At 43.2% G+C, this 22,479-nt stretch overlaps 1 protein-coding gene across 1 annotated transcript in view; it reads left to right on the forward strand.

Annotated features, from left to right (window-relative positions):
- Positions 1–22,479, forward strand: part of KIAA1211L (KIAA1211 like) — an 85,139-nt gene that overhangs the window by 31,586 nt on the left and 31,074 nt on the right. Inside the window, exons 3-7 of the mRNA XM_021711535.1 lie at positions 9,108–9,276; positions 13,874–14,009; positions 14,355–14,519; positions 18,892–19,101; positions 21,751–22,470. Of these exons, the coding sequence (XP_021567210.1) occupies positions 9,108–9,276; positions 13,874–14,009; positions 14,355–14,519; positions 18,892–19,101; positions 21,751–22,470 (1,400 nt within the window). The remainder of the gene's footprint in view (positions 1–9,107; positions 9,277–13,873; positions 14,010–14,354; positions 14,520–18,891; positions 19,102–21,750; positions 22,471–22,479) is intronic.

The following is a 22,479-nucleotide window of genomic DNA, read 5'->3' on the forward strand; positions in this document are numbered from 1 at the left end:
ATTAGTGTGTGTGTGAGGGTCCGATTTGCATTCTTCCCTCCTTTTTTCTCTTTTCTTATGTTTTGTGTGTGTGTACGCATGTATGCGTGTATGTGTGTATGTGTTTGGTTTTACTGTTTTTTTTTTCTCTTCGTTTTGGTTTTTTGTTTGTTGTTTCTCTTGTCTTTTTTTGTTTTGTTTTGTTTGGGGGGCTTTTTTGTTTGTTTTGTTTTTGTCCATTCTATTTCATTCTACTTTTCTCTGTTCTCCTCATTGCTGTTAGTTTATCTTGGACTCAGAGGATACACACACACACCCATTGCATGGTCATATACAATGATGGTGGTGGTCTCAGGGAGCCCATACCCCAGTTAGTGAACATTATGACTTGCCAGTAGTTTCTGAACTCTAGCTCCTCACTCTCTACCTAATTTGACTCTCAAAACTACAAAAGACTGCAAAGTTTTCCACTCCCAGCCCTGTTTCAAAATAGAATAAATACAGAGGCCCAGAGCAGGGAAGAAGAGAGGACTGAGGAAACAACAAAAGTGAAAGCCCCACCTACTACCACTGAATAACAGAATTAAAGAGAAAAGAAAGAGATTTGTCATCAATGAGGAAAAATCAGTGGAAAAACACAGGTAATTCCCAGTGTACAAAGAGACAACACCTGAAAAACCATACCTTAGAGCCCAAACCATCAATGATTGACCCCAGAATACAACAGGGTTAGGGAATGGATGGAAAGAATGAATAAGACTCAGGAAAGACAGTATGCAACAATGAAAGAACTTGTAACAGATATTTTGGCCGTGAAAACTTCTTCCAAGAAATGAGTAACAAGTTGACAATAATGGAAAACAGAATTAACCAAGCAGAACAAAGAATCTCAGAGCATGAAGACCAAAACACGGAATTAACCCGATCTGTTAAAAACATAGAAAGAAAACTCAGAAAGAATGAACAAAGCCTCCAAGAGGTGTGCAATTATATCAAGAGGCTGAACTTATGCCTAATTGGTGTCCCAGAGGCAAAAAGGGAATCAGAGAACACTTTGGAACATGTATTCCAGGAGGTTATTCAAGAAAACTTTCCCTATCTCATCAGAGATGTGACCATCTAAACACAAGAGATTCAGAGAACTTCTGCAAAACATTAAATGAGAATACAAACCACTAGACACACAGTAATCCACCTTCACAAAGTAGGTATAAAAGAAAATTCCTAAAGGCAATGAGAGACTAAGGTCAGACTACCTACTGGGGAAGACCAGCTGCAGAATAGCAGCAGAAACACTACTAGCTAGAAGGGACTGGAGTCTAGTTTTCAAAGTCCTCAAAGATAAATGATATCAGTCAAGAATATCCTACCCAGCCAAGCTCAGCTTTATCAGAGATGGAGAATTAAAATCTTTCCTGGACATCCAATCCCTAAAGATTATGCTGCTCCCAGACCAGCTCTGCAAGAGACAAACAAGAAGGTATTAACACAGAAAAAGAAAGAACAACCATGCACTTTGCAAAGTACAGAAAACACAGAGCCAACAGAGCATACAACACACCTGCAAAATTGAAAACACACACATACATCAACACAAAAGTTAAAAGAAAACAGAACAGCCTTATAAAAGTCTCATGACAGGGATGAATTCTCACATTTCAGTAATCAGCCTGAACATGAATGGACTAAATACATTATTGAAAAGATGTAGAATGGCACACTGGATTTAAAAAAGCACAACCCAACAATATGCTGCCACCAAGAAACACATCTCAATACAAAGGACCCACCCACAGACTTAGGTTAGAGGATGAAAAATAAACTTTCAGGTGAACGTACATTGAGAAAAATGCATTATTTCCAAGCATAAATGGAATGTTCACAAAAATTGTTTATATGGTAAGCCATAAAGTAAATCTCAACAGTTCTGAATGGATTCAAATCAGGAAATATTATCTGACCATAGTGTAATTAAGCTAAAAAATCAATAACAGAAAGATTGTGCTTAGAAATGAAGATATGTGTTCCTACATAGCTCATAGGTCTAGGAAAGTATCATAATAGAAATTTAAAAATATTTTCAGCCAAATGCTAATGAAAATACTACATTTCAAAACATGTAGGGGATCATGGTAAGATGGTGACAGAACTGGTAGCAGTGAGTCTCTGCAAGGGTTAGTGTCCATAAAGACAGTGTACATGGTGGTGTGCAGGTGAGTGAGTGAAAGTCCACCTGGGGGGAGACTCAGGATTAAGCACCTAGGGCTCCCCTCCGGAGGTGGCTGCAGCCCACCACTGTTCTGAGATCAGAGCCCCAGTGCACAGGATCATCTGCCATTCTTGGGGATTTCTCAGGAGGAGGCAGCAGAGATCAGCTGCTCCTCAGCACCTGGCACCTGACTCACACCACCACCTGAAGCAGCAGGCCAGGCACTGGTAGTGGTAACTGAGGAGAAGGTGCCCAGAGGAAATCTGGAGCTGAGCCCTGCGGCCAGCAAGGAAACACTAACCGCCACCGCTTTCTGTTCTGGGACTAGGCAGAGACCTGCGTTAGCCTGCCTAACTCTGTTCAGCCTCCAACCTGAGAGCTGGAGGCAATCTCTAGACCCATCTATTGACCATCAATGGCCCAGAGAGGAAACTTCAGGGATGGACACAGAGAGACCATCACTGGCCCAGAGAGACACTGGGCCAGTTATGGACATGTCTGATCTGAATGGGAGACTTGCAACAGCAGCAGCAAGTATTATGGACACTTGCCCTTGCAGAGACTCACACTCCTGCCAGTTCTGTCACCGTCTTACTGTGATTCCCTATATGTTTTAAAATGTAGTATTTTCATTACCATTTGGTTGAAAAGATTTTCTAATTTCTTGGGGTGACTCTGAATCTGGTTCACCCTCCTCCCCCAACAATCTGTGGGACATCTGACCCATGTTGAGAGCAACCCGATTAGCCTGCACTGAGAGTGGAGGAGAGGGATTGGAAATTGTAGTCTGCTCCCTACTGCAGCAGTAGCCAAAAGCAGCAGAGGTGCTTGGGACCTGCCAGTAAAAATAAAAAAAGAGAGAAAGGAACCTGAAGTTCCAGAGACAGCCACAGAGGGACTTTTTGTTTCTGTTTTTGTATTTGTTTTGTTTTTGTTATTATTATTATTATTTTTTAGTTTTTCTGTTTGCATATGGGTATTTTTGAGAGCAAGTGCATCATCAGGTTTTTTTGTTTGTATGTTTGTTAGTTTTTGTTTTTCTTTGTTTAGCCATGGGTTGGTGTGCCTGTTTTCCTGCTTCTTCTCTCTCTTCATCTTCCTTTTGTATCCCTTCTTTCTTTTTCAATCTTTTCCCTTTTCTTATCCCATTTTGCTTTCAGGGGCATACATACGCCCCCACCACATGGACAGATTGTAAGGGGGAGGTAAGTGGATTCCAGGGGGCCCACACACCAGTCAGCAGATACTGTGATCTGCAGATAGCTTCTGAACCACAGTTCCCCCTTCAGAAATCTTAATCAGATCTCAAAACTGTGAAAAGCATAGCCCCCCCATCTCCACTCCAGCTTCAAAACTGAACAAATCCAGAAGATCTACATAAGGAAGAATAGGAGATTGAGCAAACAAAAGTGAAAGCTATCCCCAGTATTACTGAGCAATGGAATTAAAAAAGGGGAAAAAGAGGGAGGAAAACCATCACAAATGAAGAAGAACAAAAGGAAGAACACAGGTCCCATCCAGACTCCTGGGAAGACAGCCCTTGAGAATATAGACTTTGGAACTCAAACAATGAAGAGACCTCAGAACAACTGGTTTGAAGCCACAAACCCAGATATAAAGATAGTCATAGAGAGAATAAATAAAAGTGAAGAGAAACAAGAGAAAAGAATGAAGGAGTTGATAACTGAGATGACAGCAATAAAGAACACAATAAATGGAGTAAATAACAAACTAACAAGCATGGAAAGCAGAATTAAGAAAGCGGAAGAAATAATCTCAGAGCTTGAGGTCCAAAAATAGAACTAACCCACGTTGTTTAAAACATAGAAAAGAAGCTTAAAAAGATGTAGCAAAGCCTCCAAGAAATGTGCAATAATATCAAAAGGTCAAATCTGTGATTAATTGTCATTCCTAAGACAGATAGACAGAAACTACCCTGGAAAAAACATTCCATGAAATTATCCAAGAAAACTTCCCTCATCAGAGATGTGACCATTCGAACACAAGAGATTCAGAGAACCCTTGCAAGACTCCAAATGAGAAGACCAATTCCTAGACACATAGTAATACACATACAAAAAGTAGATATAAAAGAAAAAATCTTAAAGGCAGTAAGAGAGAAAGAACAGACTACCTACCAGCGAAGACCAATTAGAATAGCCTTAACACTACAGGCAAGAAGAGACTGGAGTCCAATCTTCAAAGTTCTCCAAGGTAAACTATTCCAACCAAGATTTCTTGCCCAGCTAAGCTTCATCAGTGACGGAGAATTAAAATCCTTCCCAGACATTCAGACCCTAAGAGTTTATGCCTACTCAAGACCAGCTCCACAAGAAACACTTAAGAAACCATTAAGCACAGAAGAATGAAAAAAAAAAGGAATGACCACACTCTTCCCAAGAATGCAGGAAAACTATTGAAAACACACACATATATCAACGCCCAAATTAAAAGAAAACCAACGAAGAAATAAACAAACAACAGCAACAACGAACTCTATAAGAACCTCATGACAGGGATAAAAACTCTCACATCTCAATAATTAGCCTGACTGTGAATGGACTGAATGCACCACTGAAAAGACATAGAATGGCACCTGGATTAAAAAAACATGATGCAACAATATGCTGTCTCCATGAGACTCATCTCACCACAATGAATGCTCCCAGATGCAAAGTTAGAGGATGGAAAACAAATTTTCAAGAAAATGGAACAGAAAAGAAAGCAGGAGTTACAATCTTAATATCAGACAAAACGTCCTTTAAGCTACCAAAACTTAAAAAATAAATGGGAGGATCACTACATAATGATAAAATGTTCAATACATTAACAAGAACTATCCATTCTAAACATATATGCACCCAACATAGGATCACCAATTTTTATAAAGCAGCTTCTAGGTAAACTAAAAAAAGATATTGATTCTAACCCTATCATAGCTAGAAACTTAAATAACCCACTAACAACCCTAGATAGATTATCAAGGCAAACAATCAAAAAGAAGATCCAGAGCCTCAACTTGACATTTGACCAAATAATAGATACCTACAGAACACTCCACCCAACAACCATGGAATATACATTCTACTCATCACCACATGGAATGTACTCCAAGATCAACCACATCTTTGTCCATAAATTGAGCATAAACAAACTCCATAAGATCAAACTACTGCCATGAACCTTCTCAGATCACAGTGGAATGAAAATAAATATCAACACCAACAAAACTCCCACAAAGCCCACAAAGACATGGACACTAAACAGCATGATGCTGAACAACTCCTGGATCAACACAGAAATCAAAGCAGAAATTAAAAGATTTCTGAATCCCGTGCTTTGGGAGGCTGAGGTGAGTGGATTGCCTGAGCCCATGGGTTTGAGACCCACCTGGGCAACTTGGCGAGACCTCATCTCTACAATCAATAAAAAAATTAGCCAGGCATGGTAGCGCATGCCTGTAGTTCCTGCTACTTGGAAGGCTGAGGCAGAAGGATCACCGGAGCCCAGCAGGTCGAGGCTGCGGTGGCCAGGAACATGCCACTGCACTCTAGTCTGGGCGACAGAGTGAGACTCCAACTCAAAAAAAAAAAAAAAAAAAAAAACAAATGAAAATAAAGACATGTCTTACCAAAACCTCTGGGATGCCATGAAACCAGTAATGGGAGGAAAATTCATTTCTTTATGAACACACAGCAAGAAAATGGAACGATCACAAGTTAACAGCTTAACAAATTACCTAAAGGAGCTGGAAAGATAAGACAACCAAAAGCCTAACATCAACAGAAGAATTCAAATCACAAAAGTAAAAGCCCAAATATAGGACATAGAAGACAAAAATATCACAGAAAAAAATCAATGAAACAAAAAGATGGTTCTTTGAAAGTATAAACAAGATTGCTGGACCTCTAGACAGATTGACCAAGAAAAAGAGAGAAAAAGCCCAAATGAACACAATCAAAAATGCAAAATATCAAATCACAACAGACCCGGAAGAAATACAAAAAATTATCAGAGATTACTATACACATCTGTATGGAAACAAACTCAAAAACCTAAATGAAATGGAGGACTTTCTAATATCACACAACCTCCCAAGGTTGAAACAAGAAGAAATTGAGACATTAAATAGACAACAACCCAGGAAATCAACTCCATTATATGAAAACTACCGACAAAAAAAGTCCTGGACCAGATGGCTTTCCAGTAGAGTTCTGCAAAACATACAAGGAGGAGCTAGTACCAATCCTATCGAAAGTATTCCAAGCAATCGAGAAAGATGGAACTCTCCCCAAATCATTTTATGAAGCTAACGTTACACTGATACCCAAACCGGGTAAAGATCCAACAAAGAAAGAGAACTACAGGCCAATATCCCTGATGAACATAGATGTAAAAATGATCAATGAGATTCTAGCAAATCAAATCCAACAACACATCTCAAAATTCATCTACCATGACCAAGTATGCTTCATCTGCAGGATGCAGGACTGCTTCAACATCCACAAGACCATAGATGTAATTCAATACATCAACAAATTTAAAAATAGGAATTGCATGATTATATCATTAGATGCAGAAAAAGCTTTTGATAAAATCCAGCATCCTACTTGATAAAAACCCTTGAACACCTAGGCAGAGAGGGAACATACCTTCAAATAGTAAGAGCCATCTACAATAAACTCACAGCCAACATATTGCTAAATGAACAGAATTGAAAGCATTTCCCCTGAAAAATTCCAACACTAGGCTGCCCGCTCTCATCCCTCCTGTTCAACATAGTGTTGGAAGTCCTAGCCAGAGCAACAGACAAGAGAAGGCAGTCAGGGGTACCCAAATAGGAAAAGAAGAAGTTAAGTTATCCTTCTTTGCTGACAATATGATCCTATACCTTTAAAACCCAAGAGAATCTGTCAAAAACATCCTTGTACTGATAAAAGACTTTGGCAAAGTCTCAGGGTACAAAATCAACATGCAAAAGACAATCACTTTTTTATACACCAACAACATACAGGCAGAGAACCAAATAAAAAGCATAATCCCATTCATAAAAGCAGCAACAACAACAAAAAGAAATACCTTGGCATCTATCTAATCCTGAATCATACCTCACATCCTTAAAATAAAAAATTAAAAACGTGTAAATGCATCTAAAACAGATTTAGAGGGAAATGGTGCCTTAAATGTAGATATTATAAAAATAGAAAAAGTCTAAAAATTAATAAGCTAAGTGTTCATCTCAAGATGTTTAAAAAATAGAAAGTAAATCAGAAGAAAGGAGGAGGAAGGAAAAAATAAAGATAAAAACAGAAATCAATATAAAATAAACATTCCATAGAGAGAATAGCAAAGCCAAACTTTTTAAGAAGCCAAATAAAATGGACAAACTTCTGGCGCAATTGATCCAGGCAAAAAGAAGAAGCACAAATAATTGATTTCAGGAATGAGAAAGGAGGCATCACTCTAGATGTTGTAAATGCTAGCACAATGCAAGTATATTATTAATAACTTTTTTGCCAATAAATCTGAAAAAATAGATAAGTTTCTAGGAAAAGTTTACTTAATAAAACAAATTGAGGAAATAGAAACCTGGACTAGTTGTGTAACCATTAAAGAAATTGAATTACAAAGCCTAACAGAAGAAATAACACTAACAAATGGCTGGCTGACTAGCCCTTGCCAGGGGACCAAAGTGTACGATGATTATCCTCCGGGTTTTTGTAGCCACACTTTTATCTATACTGTTAATGCTGCAAGCCACATCTTTAACTATCAAGATATTGAGCCTGTGTATTTGTTCAGGCCTTCATGGGTACACACCATGACAAGGCACAAGCCAGATGGTGTCCTGACCAAATGCAGAAAACTCTTGGGTCTTTCCAGATAATTAATGCTTGTTGAGAGCTATCCATTAACAACATAAATATTTTGTGATTATAAAAGTAAGAAAAGTTCTACTTGAAGTTCAGAAAACTTTGCTATGGAACTTATTTCCCTGTGGAGAGGGGTTTGTTCCACCTAAAATGGAACTCCTACTAGACTCATCCTAAGTAAACCTTCACATGAGGGCAAAATCATGTAAACTTCCGAAGGGGGCATGAATATAAACAGAAGGATTCTGTTTTGTTTTTTAAGAAATTTGGTTTATTAAATTATTCACTTATACAACTAATAGTTATAAAATTTTTTAGCAGATTTTCAGAACATGTTAGATGGCATCCTGATGATCTGTAAGGTTGTATTCTTTTACTGTCAGTTCTCATCAATATTCTGGAGGGAAGGAATGAATGTTGCTGAGCTGCTAATGTAAAGTCGTGGAATCATTCAATAGAGAGAATAGCAAAGGAATCCAGGAAGCATGGCAGAGTCCGGTTCAGTCTGGCCACGCACCCCTCCCACCACACAGGTGACCAGTCTGGTAATTTTTCTCACCAGGAGTTGTTAGTTCATTGTGCAGTTGACATTCCAGTGAGCCACCTCTTGCCCATGAGGCTGGGCCCCCTTTGATGGTCCTTGGTGCCATGTTCATGCTAGATGCAACATTTAAGAATTATATTATTTTAAAAATCTAGGATTGTCACACAGCTTTTACCTCATTAGGACTTTTGTTGTTGACTATGTATATTTTAGGAACTAAAACTTGATTATACATGAGAAGAAAGTTGCTTGTTTTGATTCTGTAATTGTGCACCAAAGTGTTCTTGGCTCCTTTGTTTAAATATCCTAAGTAAACAAATCAAGATTTGTTTTCAGTCATGCAAAACTGGTATCTCATATATTTCTGGACAGTAAAAAGGCTTTTCAGAAGCAAATGACTGAAGTGTGGACAGAAATCTTGCTTTCTCTCCTTAAGTGCACATTGCACACATATAAACGCATGCTCTTGTTTATTCGTTTGATTTTTTTCTAATCTGTACAGGAAAGAAAAAATCCAAATTCAAAACTTTTAAGAAGTTTTTTGGGAAGAAGAAGAGGAAGGAATCACCATCGTCCACAGGAGGTAGCACCTGGAAACAAAGTCAGGCGAGAAGCGAGGTCATTGCCATCGAGTCAGGACCAGTGGGCTATGACTCTGAGGATGAACTGGAGTAAGTTGCTTTTTACATCCCTCTGGTTTGAGTGCTCCAAAAGGGAGGGTCCATTAGGGAACAGGAGTATCCAAATACTCTTATTTCATTATCTTGGTAACTTGTGGAATTTCTGAGCCTCCTTGCCTCCCGGGTAGTTCCATTAGAAGTTCTTCCATACAAGTTGTGTTTTCTGTCTTTTCAAACATAAGGATGGAGAAAGTTGGGGGGAAGTATGATTAGTTACCTGCTGTATGCCAGGTGCTATATGTCTTAAAAGTCCATTAAAACTGTGGGAGAAGAGGTACATATACCATTTTACAAATGACCAAAATAAGCCTTAGAGAAAATTTGGAACTTGCCTAACAATTTACAGCTGAAAATGACTGGATTAGGATATGGGCCCTGGATTAATCTGACTTAAAACTTCTGTGAACACCTGGATGCTAGCCTAGAAAAATACATTTCTTCCAACTTGAACGATGAGTAATCTAATAAGAACATTTTCATTTGACAGAGAGGAAAGGGAGCTGCAACAACCAAAGACTTCTTGCTGTTCAGTCCTAGAAAAAAATCATGCAACAATAGAATTAGGAAGAATAGACCCAATAGATATGAAAATTTGAGGCGGTCTAGCGAAGAAGTCTTCATTTTTGTAGCATTTATTTCATTAAAATATGGTTATAGTATATCTGCTCCAGTTATTCCAGCAGTTATTTCTGTGACTAGAAGAAAAAGAAATAGATTTGTTGCTTGCCAGCTTTTACATTTTCTTTTAAACAACATGAGCCCTATAATTTGAAGATAAAACTCTTCCAAAAGCATAATACCCTTCAGGTTTGGGGAACAGACCACACTGAGATGGGGTCCAAAGGCTTGAGCATCCCAGTAATAGTGTCCTGTCCCCTCTGCTCCTCCTTACTTATTTTTTAAGGAAATAGAAATTATGCTGGCCACTTGGTGGCACCAAATGACTGAAGAGGAAAGATTGGAATTTTTTTTTTTTTTTTCTTTCAGTGATTTTTTTTTCCCCCAGTGCTAGCATGGAGCTAGTAGGGAGCATGATAGACTCACATTGCACCCTGTGAAACGTGGAGGAGACAGACTGTGCATGTATTTTTTTAGGTAGTATGTTCCAAACCCTTGAGGAGCAAGACATTATCATAATTTACTGGTTATTGTACTGTCACTGGGCCAGCCCAGGGAATCTCTAACACCTACACCCTACCCACCCCTGTTTCTTGACTAGAGCACACAGTTCTGGTACTAGGGAGACAGGCCTAGGAGTGGCCCCTCCAGCCACCAACAGGAATCCAGTCAGAGGGGTGAGCCGGGGTGAAATTTCTTGTCCACTTGTCCTTGTCTTCCCTCTTACAGGAGCCCACGGAAAGTGGAGACTGTGCTTTTTTATCTGTATATTCCCAGCACCTACCTCTGTTACTGGTAAAGTTTGCTGGTTTTGATGCTAGGCAAGGAAGATTAGGGTATGATAGGGCCTGGGAAGTACAAATGACACTTTTAGAGAGCAGCATAGAGGAAGAGGTGTGATTGTAAAGGTGCTCTTTGGCCTCTGCAAGAATCTGCGGCAACTTCTCACCCATTATTGTGGGCAAAACAGCTCCATTTGCTAAGGCACCTTAGTGCTGGCAAACCACATGGGCCCTGTGGGTTGAAAAAGATGATGCTGTTTATCATGCCTGCATCTGTGTGGTTATATTTCTTAAGTCTCTTAATCTATAACCATTTCCCCTCACCTTCCTCTGTTTCATGTCATTGATCTGATGGAGGAGCGGGATCATTTGCCCCACGGAATGTCCCACATTCTGGATTTGCTTTCTCTTGGTATAATTTTCTATATTCTGTCAATTCCTTGGAAACCTTTAGAAAGATCTAGAGGTTCGATTCGATTTAGGTTCAAGACGGTGCTGGCTATTGTCACATCACATCATGAAGTGCATACTTTCTGGTTGAACCCACTGAGCCATGGGTTCAGGGGTCCTAATTTTGTCACTCATTTCACATTTGCTAGCTGGAATTCTTCTATGAGGAAGAACTTTCCTACATCAACTGGTTGGATGCTCTGAAATTCAATTTGAACAGGAAAGTCAGGATCATGCTTGGTTCTGTTACTGACTGTCCCCCTCAGAGTAATAACCTGGTACCCTAGCAACTCCCAATAGTGGCCAGTGAGTTCTGGTTTATCTTTTCTTTTTTTCTTCTCAAGTATCATAGTGAACACATTGATTTTTGCATCTTTGATTTTCTTCAGTATGACAGTCTTTATTCATTCTAATGCTCAAATTGTTCCATCTTCGGCTATTGAGAGTCATTTCAAATTACCTCCTGGGTTCTTTTGACATGACCCCATTGATCTTTGGAAGCTTCCTTGCTTTCTTGCACAGAGAAAAATCCTGGGCTTCCTTTGCGTATTTTTCTGCCCCAGACCTGGAATCAGCCCTTTCTTCACAGGGCCCTGGTTGTAGTACAAAATGGTTTTTGAACACCACTATCTAACTGCCAAGGGTGATGATTTCTAGTTGGCTGTCATTGGTTCTAAGACCTTTCCAGTGAATATAGCTAGGAAATATGTTTTATTTTTCAAAAGAAAAATAAATCATAATTCATTAATTCATGGATATTTCCAATACAAGTTTAATAAGGCAGCATTTTTACTTTGATTCTTTGTATTCTCTTTTCTCTTATATTGGAAATCTTGGCTCCTTATGATATTAACAAAATAGCTTATTTTCTTTATCTTATCACATACTTATAATAATTTCCTTACCCCCTTCCTATACAGAAATCATATAAACATTGTCCTGCACTCTGTCTTTTAATTAGTGTTACTAATAGGACTACAGAGTAAAATTTGATATCTTTGGGGTTTGTGTGTGTGTGTTCTTAGAATTTATTCTATTCTGGATATGAAGTCAAATGTCACTTGAATGCAGAGTGTGACTTGAAATCATTCTTTTCTCTGTGTGATCATGCCAACAATCTGATATAAAATTAGGTTTGTTTGTTTCTGTTTTCTAGTTTTAGAGATTGTTTTATTTTTCTTTTTGTTTGATTTTGTCTTTTAATTATATGAAATGTTTACATAGTTTCAAAGAATTGTAAACGTAGGTACCTTTGTACCCTGTCTCCCCATCTAGCTCTTTCCCTTCCCTCTATGGGAAACCATTTTTATTCATTTGTTAATTATCCTTTTAACTTTATTTTTGAAAACATAAGCAAACACACACATATGTGCATCTATATATAGTCATGCCCTCTTTTCCCACACAGAGCTAACATGCCATGAACATTTGTTCTATATTGGTTTTAATTTTTTTCACTTAGTATAATCTGTCATGTCTGTATACAGTATGTAGAGATTTTCCTCCCCCCGTTCAGTCAGCACAGAGTCCTCCATTATGTGACATTCCATAGTTTATTCAGACACCTACTGAGAGACATTGGGATTGTTTTCCATCCTTTGCATTTATAGGTATTGCTGTAGTGAATGGCCTTACAAGGCTATGTGGCATTTTGTGGTTTTGCCAGCGTATCCTTGTGGAGGCCTCTTCATGCTGTCTTCTAGTTATACCCAGATGGAGATGTTTGGACATTGGTTGTGGTTTCCTGAGGGTGGGGCCATGGGCTGTCCACTGGAGGAGAGAAACCCAGGTGTGTGTGTGACCTTTGGGTTAAGAGCTGCACTTGGCAGGGAGGCCCTGATTCCTTCCCTTGGCTTGATTCCCTCCAAAAATCTGAGGTCACACCCTTTTGGGAGCCATGGATTCCCACTTGCAAACTTACTGTTGCAGGCTTGAAAGGAGTTTAGTTAAAAGGAAGCATCGCATTAATCTATACAGTTTGATCTATAGTGGGGCAAGGGTAGAGTCCTTAATGCCCCACAGTGGACAGGATGCCTGGAGTTGGGATGGCGTGGGAGGATAGGGTGGGGTTGGCGTGTGCAAGATGTCCCATGTGTGCAGAGGCGGGCTTTCCTTCCTTCACCATCAGGTCTCAATCATCTCCTTCCACCTATTGTTCAGGCGGCCACCGCTGCTAGGAAAATCTGACAGCTAATTCCCAGATGCTCTTAGAATATTTTGTGAATGTCCTGTGGGTTCAGTTCCAAGCCAGATCCTTGAACTCAGAGCTGGGAAAGAGTCTGGGATGGTGATGCCAGCAGGGCCGACCACCACCATCCAGGACTCGGGCACAGAGGCGGGGTTGCAAGGTGCCAGGTCCTAAACAGAGGCCATGGCTTTGCAGATTTGCAGCTCTCATTTCAAACCAGTCGTGGGTGTATGTTTTGGACTGTCTTTGCGAGGATGTCTTCGTCAGGCAGGCCCTCAGCCTGCTGTGCACACACAAATTCCAGCCCAACTGAGGGGCTATGTGTTTGCCCACAGGGCATGGCCTCACCCTCCTTATAGTTGACTGTGGCATTTGACAGTGTGGGGAGAAACTGATGTCAAGGGCAGTTACAATGTCAGTGCAGCTCAGGGTGTGTTGTTTGATGTGCCATTAACCCACATCTCCTTCATCTCCCTTCTCATTCTGAGGCCCACAGGGGTCAGGAAGAGATGGAGGTGGGCATAGTCTCACGGTGGCTCTTTTATCCTAGGGAGTCCAGGGGCACACTGGGCAGCCGGGCCCTCTCACACGACAGTATTTTCATCCCTGAGTCCGGACAGGACCCTGCTCGGCCTGTGCGGGTGTTTTCCCAAGAAAATGTGTGTGATCGGATTAAAGCTCTGCAGGTAAAAATTTTCTTGGCTGTACCAGCTGGTTTGTGTGCCATATATCAACCAAGAAGTTTTTAATCGAGATGACTTCTGCTTGGTTTAATTGATATACTTTAAAGCAGAATCACATGTGCATCACGGTTCTTCCCAAGACACACCAAATGAGTTACAGTGGATCTTGACTCATTCTTGAATGAACGAGCAAGAGATGGCAATGGGGGAGCTGGTGACAGATGAGTGTTCAGTTCTCTGCACTATGCAAGGGCGTTAAAGACATTTCCTGAACGAATGAATTGGGGCAGATTTGTTGATAAATGTCATTGATGAGAATAAGAGCAAATGTTCTTTATTCCAATCTAGTTAAAAATACAATGTAATGTGAAAATGGGACCACCGCCTCCTCCAGGGGGGCTTCCTGTCAAGCGGGGAGAGGATGCTGGCATGAGCTCTGAGGATGACGGGCTTCCCAGGAGCCCCCCTGAGATGTCCCTGCTGCATGATGTGGGTCCCAGCACGACCATAAAGGCAAGTACAACCTGTATCACTGCATGTCTATGCCCACACCCACCGCAGAGGGCACTGGAACTCTGGAAGCCCCTGGGGGTTCTCCTAAGATCTTCATGTGTGAGTGAGGCTGTGTGTGGCATGGCAGATTGGGTTCCTGGAAGCTAGTCAGCCCTTGGTCTGTGTTTATTGTCATTCTTTGAACAGAAATTCAGGTCTGGTTAGAAGATGTGGTTTCGGTGACATTTTTTTGTGATAGTAATAGGTTGATACAATCAACCCTATACCTAGTTTTTCCTGTCTGAGCAGATGACCAGAACTAGAACCCCATTTAAAAGAAGGGAAACACCTTTGTATCTGTTTTCTGTTGCCATGACATTTGACCAGAGGGAGAGGGGAAGAGTAAACATGTAACGCTTGATCTAGGCTCCCATGTCTGAGTCTCATGGCCCTGAGCATTTGATGGTTCAGTAGTAATGTGAGGCCTATTGCTGGCAAACAGGGCAGCAGGGAAAGGTTGACAAGCAGGATAAGAATTTGTGACTTCAGTAGGGTGGAAGAACCAGTCCCAAATGCCACCTTCCGCCTTAGAATTCTCAAGGAGGGGCCTGAGGAATTGAGCTCTTTCTCATGCATAAGCAGCATAAGCTCGTGGTGCTGCCATATTTTAAAATTTTTATTTCGTTGTGGTAAGATCACTTCATTGCCCATACATTGTACTTATGCATAAATGATAAAAATAGGTGATCATTTTTCCTGTGTGGATGAGCCTAGCTGTGGGGGTTGGATAGAGTTGGAGTCATCTGAGTTATATTGCTATTTGACAGATAAATAAAGGCCAGAGTCTAGTTTTTATAGCTACACACCTGCCCCATGTATCCCTGGAACACCTGTTACCTCTTGCCTGGTCGAGTAGCTGTTCACAATGAAATGGGGTTTCTTTGTAAACCACTGTCTCGTGGATTCTGTGCTGCTGCTCTGACAGAAGTGACCCTGTTCAGTAGCCACTTCAACTTTCCTATAAGCCCCACCACATCTAATTTTTTAGTGTAGTTATGGGTTCCCATTTAAAAAAGGCAGAAAAGGACTGTGGTTTGGCTGAGTGTGTGGGTTGGGGACTCACACAAAGCGGGCTAGAGAAATAATTCTCTTCAGAATTCTGCTCCAGGTGGACTTGTCCCTGCTTGCTCCAAGAACAGGGTCTGAGGACAGTGTGCTACCCATGCCTGCTCTCAAGCCTCAATTAGAAGGGAGAGAGAGGCTGGGCGCGGTGGCTGAAGCCTGTAATCCCAGCACTTTGGGAGGTTGAGGTGAGAGGATTGCCTGAATTCACGGGTTCGAGACCAGCCTGGGCAACTTGGTGAGACCTCATCTCTACAATAAATCAAAAAATTAGCTGGGCATGGTAGCGCATGCCTGTAGTTCCGGCTACTTGGAAGCTCTGGTACACTGATTCTGATGGCTTCCTAGAACACTTACCTAGTGGGGGAAGCCTGCCTCCAAAAGATAATTCCGGGTTTTGGGGAAGGGATTTCCCCTTGTACAGTCAAGGGGACATTTCCTGACAGTACAAGGTTTTCAGGAAATATGTAGTGTTTTTTGTTTTTTTTTTTTTCAAATTTCATTGCTACATGAGATAACAACTGATGATTTTTGAGGAAAAATTTTATCTAGCCAATCATATTATAGGTTTCTTTCTATTAAGTAGGAAATGCTGTGTAGAGGGTGATAAACTGGCAAGTGTGCTAAGCCTGTTTCGCTCCTGGTAATGAAGAACGGACACAGATCTGGTGACAAATGGACAAATAAGTGCCCGTCACTACAGAGCCAGGTCTTGGGCTGGCCCATCACCTGTCAGAGTCTGTGTCCTCAGAGGGTTTGGGGCAGATGAGATCAGGCAGTTCAGTGTCTCCTCCTCCCCGCAGAACCAGAGGCTTCTTTTCACCTACTGTAAGGGCCAGCAGCCCCTGCTTCCTGTCTAATGGCTACTCCCACACACACACTGCCCCTGGCCCTCTCCTCAGTGGCTGAACCCCTTTTTTGAGGCCACTGTTATGCAGCTGTTACCCGGGGTCACCCCAGAAAAAACTTCTGAGCCCACAGTCACTTCCTCAGGGCCCTTTGAACCACATCTTGCGCAACAAAGTGCCACGCATTAGACTTTTAAATCCTCTGCTTCCAGAATCATGCAGTACAGATTTTATGAAAAATTAGGACACTAGCTGCTGGAGATACCCTCTGTATGCTGCCAGCCCACCCATGGAGACACAAGCCAGCATCCCTGCCCCGTCCCGCCCTCCGCAGGTACTACCCCTACCCACCTAGTTACATCACTGATCAAAGACCAAAACTCATGATTTTCCTTGGTCGTGAAGGTGTGGGTCTTTCCAGGGCCCAAGAACTCTTAGAACAACAGTGAAAACACAAGTGAGAATCCTGAGGCCAGAGGAGCTGAGTTCCCTCTGGAGGAGATCACGTAACAGCCAGTATGGAGTTTATACAAGACAGGGGACAGGAAGATTAAACTCTCTGCCAAGATCCCCCAGCCTAGGGGCCAGAAAGGGACTGAGCCCAAGACCCTATGCCCAGGCAGTACAGATGCAGGGCAAACCACATGGAGAAGGGACTGCTGTTTGCCCTTTGGAGACTTCAGGGTACTGGATTTAGAGGGGTGGCCAGAGGCCCATGTTGTCACAGATGACATGATCATTCTAACCTATGGATCAGCTCTGTTCTCATGAGTCCTGGGCGGTGAGAAAAACTTCTGTTTTACCAAATGTTTACACATTGTTTCTCTAGATGAAGGTAAATATTAAGGATTCTGTATTTTTAAAGTGTGTATATCCTGCTTATGACCTTTAAGGAAGATTATCTGGGGAAAGTATTGATTTCCCAATCTGAGGTGACTTCCTGAGTCATCAGCTACAACAGCAGAGGCCAAAACCACAGGCAGAGATGCAGTCATGGCCAGGAGTCTTGTGGTCTATTTTTTAAAAAAACTGTTTGTGCTTTATTCCTGTAAGTACCTGTGTAGCTAAAAGAGAGCTAAAATGAACTGTGTTCACTTCTAGCTCATTCTCCCTCATTTTAGTGATAGTCTACCAGTTTTCAGAAATAAACTTACACTTTCAATAGAAAGTATAAAGGGACCTTTATGTGAACAGGGAAAGTAAGTTCCTCTCTGATGCCATTCCTTTGCAGGGGTAGTCCCTGTGTCAGAGCCCATTTCCCTAATACATCATCCTCCTGGCTCCCTGTCCGGTATAGCTAAGGCTGCTGGACACCTGCTTTGTTGGGGGATCCAGAGTTGTAGAAAAGAGACATCCAGACCTGCCCACGTCCCTGGTAGCTTGCTGTGGGGGACAGCACTGGTGTCTTGTTCACTGCCTCTTTCCCAAGGAATCCATTTTCATGAGGGCTTATGAATCTTTGTGTGGTGAATATAGTTGTATTCTTAAGTTAAATGTGAACTTGACACTAATGCAGAGCACCATGCTCAAATAGAAAGCTTGCTTTGTCTGTTTGCTCAAAGATCACAGGGTTATACCAAAAGCCCATCACCTCCCAGAAGCTCCCTCTGCACCTTACCCCTCATCTGGGCTGAATGTGCTCACAGGTGTGCCGAACTGTATGCTATACGTGTCTTTGCAGGAGAGCCCACTCAGTGGCAGAGCTCTCCAAGTTCGCTGGGCAGGTATCTTAGGGTAATGCCTTATTATCCCACATGACTGCCAGCATCTCCTCTCTCCTGGGCGACACGTTTGTTCTTTGCTGACTGTTAGTTCTTTCCTGCTGAGGTATAAACTAGTACATATATGTAACTTAACCGATGGTAATGTAAAGCCAGACTTGTCCAAGAGCACACATGAGGATACAAAAGCCTCCTAGAGTGAACCAACAAAGCTCCAGTGTGGAATTCTGGGTGGTGGACTTGGTACCTCCTGCGTTCCAGTCCTTAAAATCACACCTCTGGCCCTCCCTCTCACCCTCCTGGGACAAGACCAGGTAACTCTGCCCTTGGACAGTTTGAGCTGGTGTGTTTCACTGGAGAAAGCTCTTTTGCATAAAGTCTGTGCCAGTTTCTACAGGTGGGTGAAGACAAAGTCATCCTGCTGTGGGAGCCTAGTACACACAGGTTCTCTGCATGGCCTTGGGAAGGAGTGACAGGTTTCCAGAGATTGGCCCAACACTTTAAACTTCCAGTCATTTAACTTTCTCAAGGAATATCCTAGAACGCTCCCTGTTGGGAGTCAAATTGAAAGCTTTTCCACACATGTGAAACCCAAAGACTGCAGGGAAGCCTGGCACGATAAAAGGAGAGAGTTGTTGCACTGGCCGTACATTTCACATCATGAAGTTAATGCTCGGTGTGATTGTTCCTTATCTCGTGTAGGTCTCTTTAGTGTCCTCATCCCGGCCACTGTCTCCAGACCACACAAGTGATACTGCTGTCTCCCCCCGGACCTCAGACAGCAGCCTGACCCCTGTGGCTGATTTCAGTCATCCTCCAGAATTATCCTGCCTGGACAACTCCGCAGCTAAGCACAAGCTCCTGGTCAAGCCCCGCAACCAGCGGTCCAGTAAAATGAGGCGGCTGTCATCGGTAATTGTGTTTCATCCTCCAAGCAGAGGCAGGATGGGCAGGCTTACCGCCCTATCCCCTATGCCACCTCTCTCCCCACACAGGGTCTCATGCCCCCTCCGAGTACCTCCACAGTCGATGGGACCATCCTTCAGAAGCTGGCATTGCTCGTCTTTTTCTACATCAATCTGATCTGTCTCTCCCTTGCATAAACATTCCATTCACTCATTCATTCATCATTCCCCACTTGCCAGAAACCTACTATGTACTGTATGCCTTCCCACTGCACTAAGGGCACTCTACACTCCAGGCCTGGCATGATCAAGTCCTGCTCACCTCTTGTCTTTCCTCTTCTCCGTTTTCTCCTTTTTTGGTTCTTGAGCTCTGCATGCCGTCTCAGGCTCCAGGCCTTTGTTCGACTGTCTTCCAAGACACTCTTCTCCTGGCCGGCTGCTTCTCAGCCTTGGGATCTCAGATCAGAGGCCCTTTCCCAGAAAGGCTCATCTCTGACTATTCACTACCTTCGGAGACTCACCACACACTGAAGTGACCTTTGTAAATGTATGTGCTCACTGGCATCTCACCATTCTTCTTTGAGATCCTGACTCAGCTATACTTTCAGCCCCTAGAACAATGCTAGTCACAGAATTGTTGAATGGATGAACGAATGAACAAGCAAATGAATGAGTGAGTGGATTAGTGAATGAGTGAATGACAGAAGAAGCGGAAACATTAGAGTGGACACCTGCCTTTGTTAGGAACTACTCAGCAGCATAGGGATCGTGCCCCTGTAAGTTCAGACCCCTCTTTGGGTATGCTGCCTGGGGGCACCGTTACCTCATCATCCAGGAAGCCGAGAAACCAACTTGTGGAGTACCGTGGCTTCCTCATGCCAGTGGGTTCCAGGTCCACTTTGGATTGTTCCCTTTTTCCCTGCCTGACGGGGCCTATAATGCCTCACCCCTGGAGCAAATGAGAAGCTGGTAATGGGGCAAGCCTGGTCACAGAGAATGACAGTGCTGACAAAGAGATTAGCTCACAGGCTAATGTCCTTTGTCTTTTCCATGTGACATGACTGTGGGTCATTGATGAAGTGCCTAGGACAGGCTAGATGCTTCAGCTAGAGATAGGTGGGCTGGGGCCATTCAGGATTTCAGGGACTCCCTGGAGACAGGGAATTTTCCTTTGGGTATGTAGAAAGTACTTTTGAAGCTCATGCCAGAAACGTTGACTTTTGAGGGGACTAATGCTGGGGGAATAAACAGGGTGGGTTACCTTCAGGCTGACGCCGGGGATTAGGGTGCTTGGCCACATGCGTGTGCATCCAGCTTATGGACAGTCAAGGGGTGCGTGCTGTGGGGGCTTGACGAGTCCAGCAATTCCAGACCTGACTGATCTCATCTGAAGAGAAACCGCAGGGCTAGCGCCAGCGCCAGCTCCCTTCTGGCCCTCGAGTCTGTGCTCCATCCCCACAGGGATGTCTTTTGTCCTGGCAGGGCAAAAGGGAACAATCCAGCCCGGGTGATTCTTGGGGTCTGATGTCATGAACTTTTTTTTTTTTTTTAAATGAACCTCAGCACCATCAACCTTTTGGTCATTTTCACATATTACTTTTGAATGATTCATAATTACCTGGATTTCCTTTCCTTCCTGAGGGAGCAGGAACTGACTTTGGGAAAATAAGGATGAAGTTGGTCTAGAATCTGAATTCTAGAGACTAAAGAAAAACACCACAAGACAGTGTATGGTTGTCAAGCCAGTAGGACTTCAGGAAGCCAGAGAAGGGAGAATCATAAACTGCAGGGAACAGGCAAGACTATTGAAAGGAAGTCAAGTTTGCAGCAGTCCTCGGGGCTGCTGGTAGAGCATCCTGGTGAGGTATGGAGGGAGCGTTGTGGGGAAAGCCTGATGGTCACTTACGCCAAGTGTCTGGTGCATCGTTGAGGGCTTGGCTCAACTTGAGTAGGAAGTAGAAGAAACAAAACCAGGGAATGTAGGACTTTAAATTTAGCTGAAAATTGTGGGTTTTATCCTATAAACTGTGGCTAGCTATTGACCATGTTTGACATATGAATCATCTTTTAGGAAGACCAATCTGGCTTTGCTATGAGGAACATCTCTGGAGAGTATTGACATGGGAGACTGGCTCAGAGGAACACAGGGTCATAGAAAAAGCCCCAGCTGTTCAGCTAGGCCACCTGTTAGCTCAGCCATGATCAAGGTATTGACCTCTCTGAGCTCCTGGTCCCCAAGTGCAAAAAGGGAAGGATGATCCCTTCATCACTGGAGTGAATTGAAGAGTAAATGGAACAAGTGTGGAACACAAAGCATGGCTGACCTTGGCAGCTGTTGGTTCCTTCCCTTTGCTTCCCTCTCTAGTCCACTGGTTTTGAGGCTTGACCAGACAACCTGTAGGTGACAACTGTTTTAGGGGTAAGCCTGCCACTGTTCTGCTGAACTTTTGATCCGGGATTCCAAATAGAGGGATTGAGCCAGGATTCCAAGTAGAGGGGTTGAGAAGAGACATGTGTGTGAATGTCTACTTCAGTGCTAGCTTTAGAGGCCCGCTAGTTTCTCCAAACCATAATAATCCTTGAAGAAAATGGGGGGGTCAGAGGTTCCTCATGTTTGCTATACTGATGGTGTCTTTTATATCTCCGTTTCTCTCAGCGGGCACAGTCTGAGTCACTGAGTGATCTGATATGCACCCTAGAGGAGGAGGAATATGAGGAGAAGCCATTACTAGAAGTCAGCACAGAAGAGAGCCCTGCCTCTGGGCAGCAAGATGTGGTGCTGGACAGAGGCCCTGAGCCTGGGCCACCTGCCACCTTGCTGCAGCCTGGAGGGGCCCGAGCCAGACGTGCCCGCCTGCAGCACTGCCCGGCACTCAGTGCCAGCGTCCTTGAGGAGGGGAGCTCCCCTGGGGATGACCCCTCCAGCTCCCTGGCCACCCCAGAGGTCACTGAGCTGGTGTCAATCCCGGTCCCCTGCTTGGAGTCCCCATCTCTGCCAGAAGGCCCCCCACAACCCAGTCCTGACAGCGAAATCCAGGAGGAGGAGCCACCCTCCGCAGGTCCCTGTCCCTCAGCGGTGAACACAGCTGAGGACGTGGTTTGTGCTTCTGGAGACGCGGTTTGTGCTTCTGGAGACGCGGTTTGTCCTTCTGGCGACGCAGTCTGTCCTGCAGAGACAGTCCGTGTTTCTGGAGAGGCGGTCTCTGTTTCTGGAGACGCAGTCTGTCCTTCTGGCGACGCAGTCTGTCCTGCAGAGACGGTCCGTGTTTCTGGAGAGGCGGTCCCTGTTTCTGGAGACGCAGTTTGTGCTGCTGGAGAGGCGACAAGCCCATCATCAACCGACGTCCCTGAAGGGAACACCACACCTCCCCACCCCGTCGCCGCC

Source organism: Carlito syrichta, unplaced genomic scaffold (assembly GCF_000164805.1).
Source record: "Carlito syrichta isolate Samal-C Ts95f unplaced genomic scaffold, Tarsius_syrichta-2.0.1 Scaffold302353, whole genome shotgun sequence".
Classification (NCBI taxonomy): domain Eukaryota; kingdom Metazoa; phylum Chordata; class Mammalia; order Primates; family Tarsiidae; genus Carlito; species Carlito syrichta.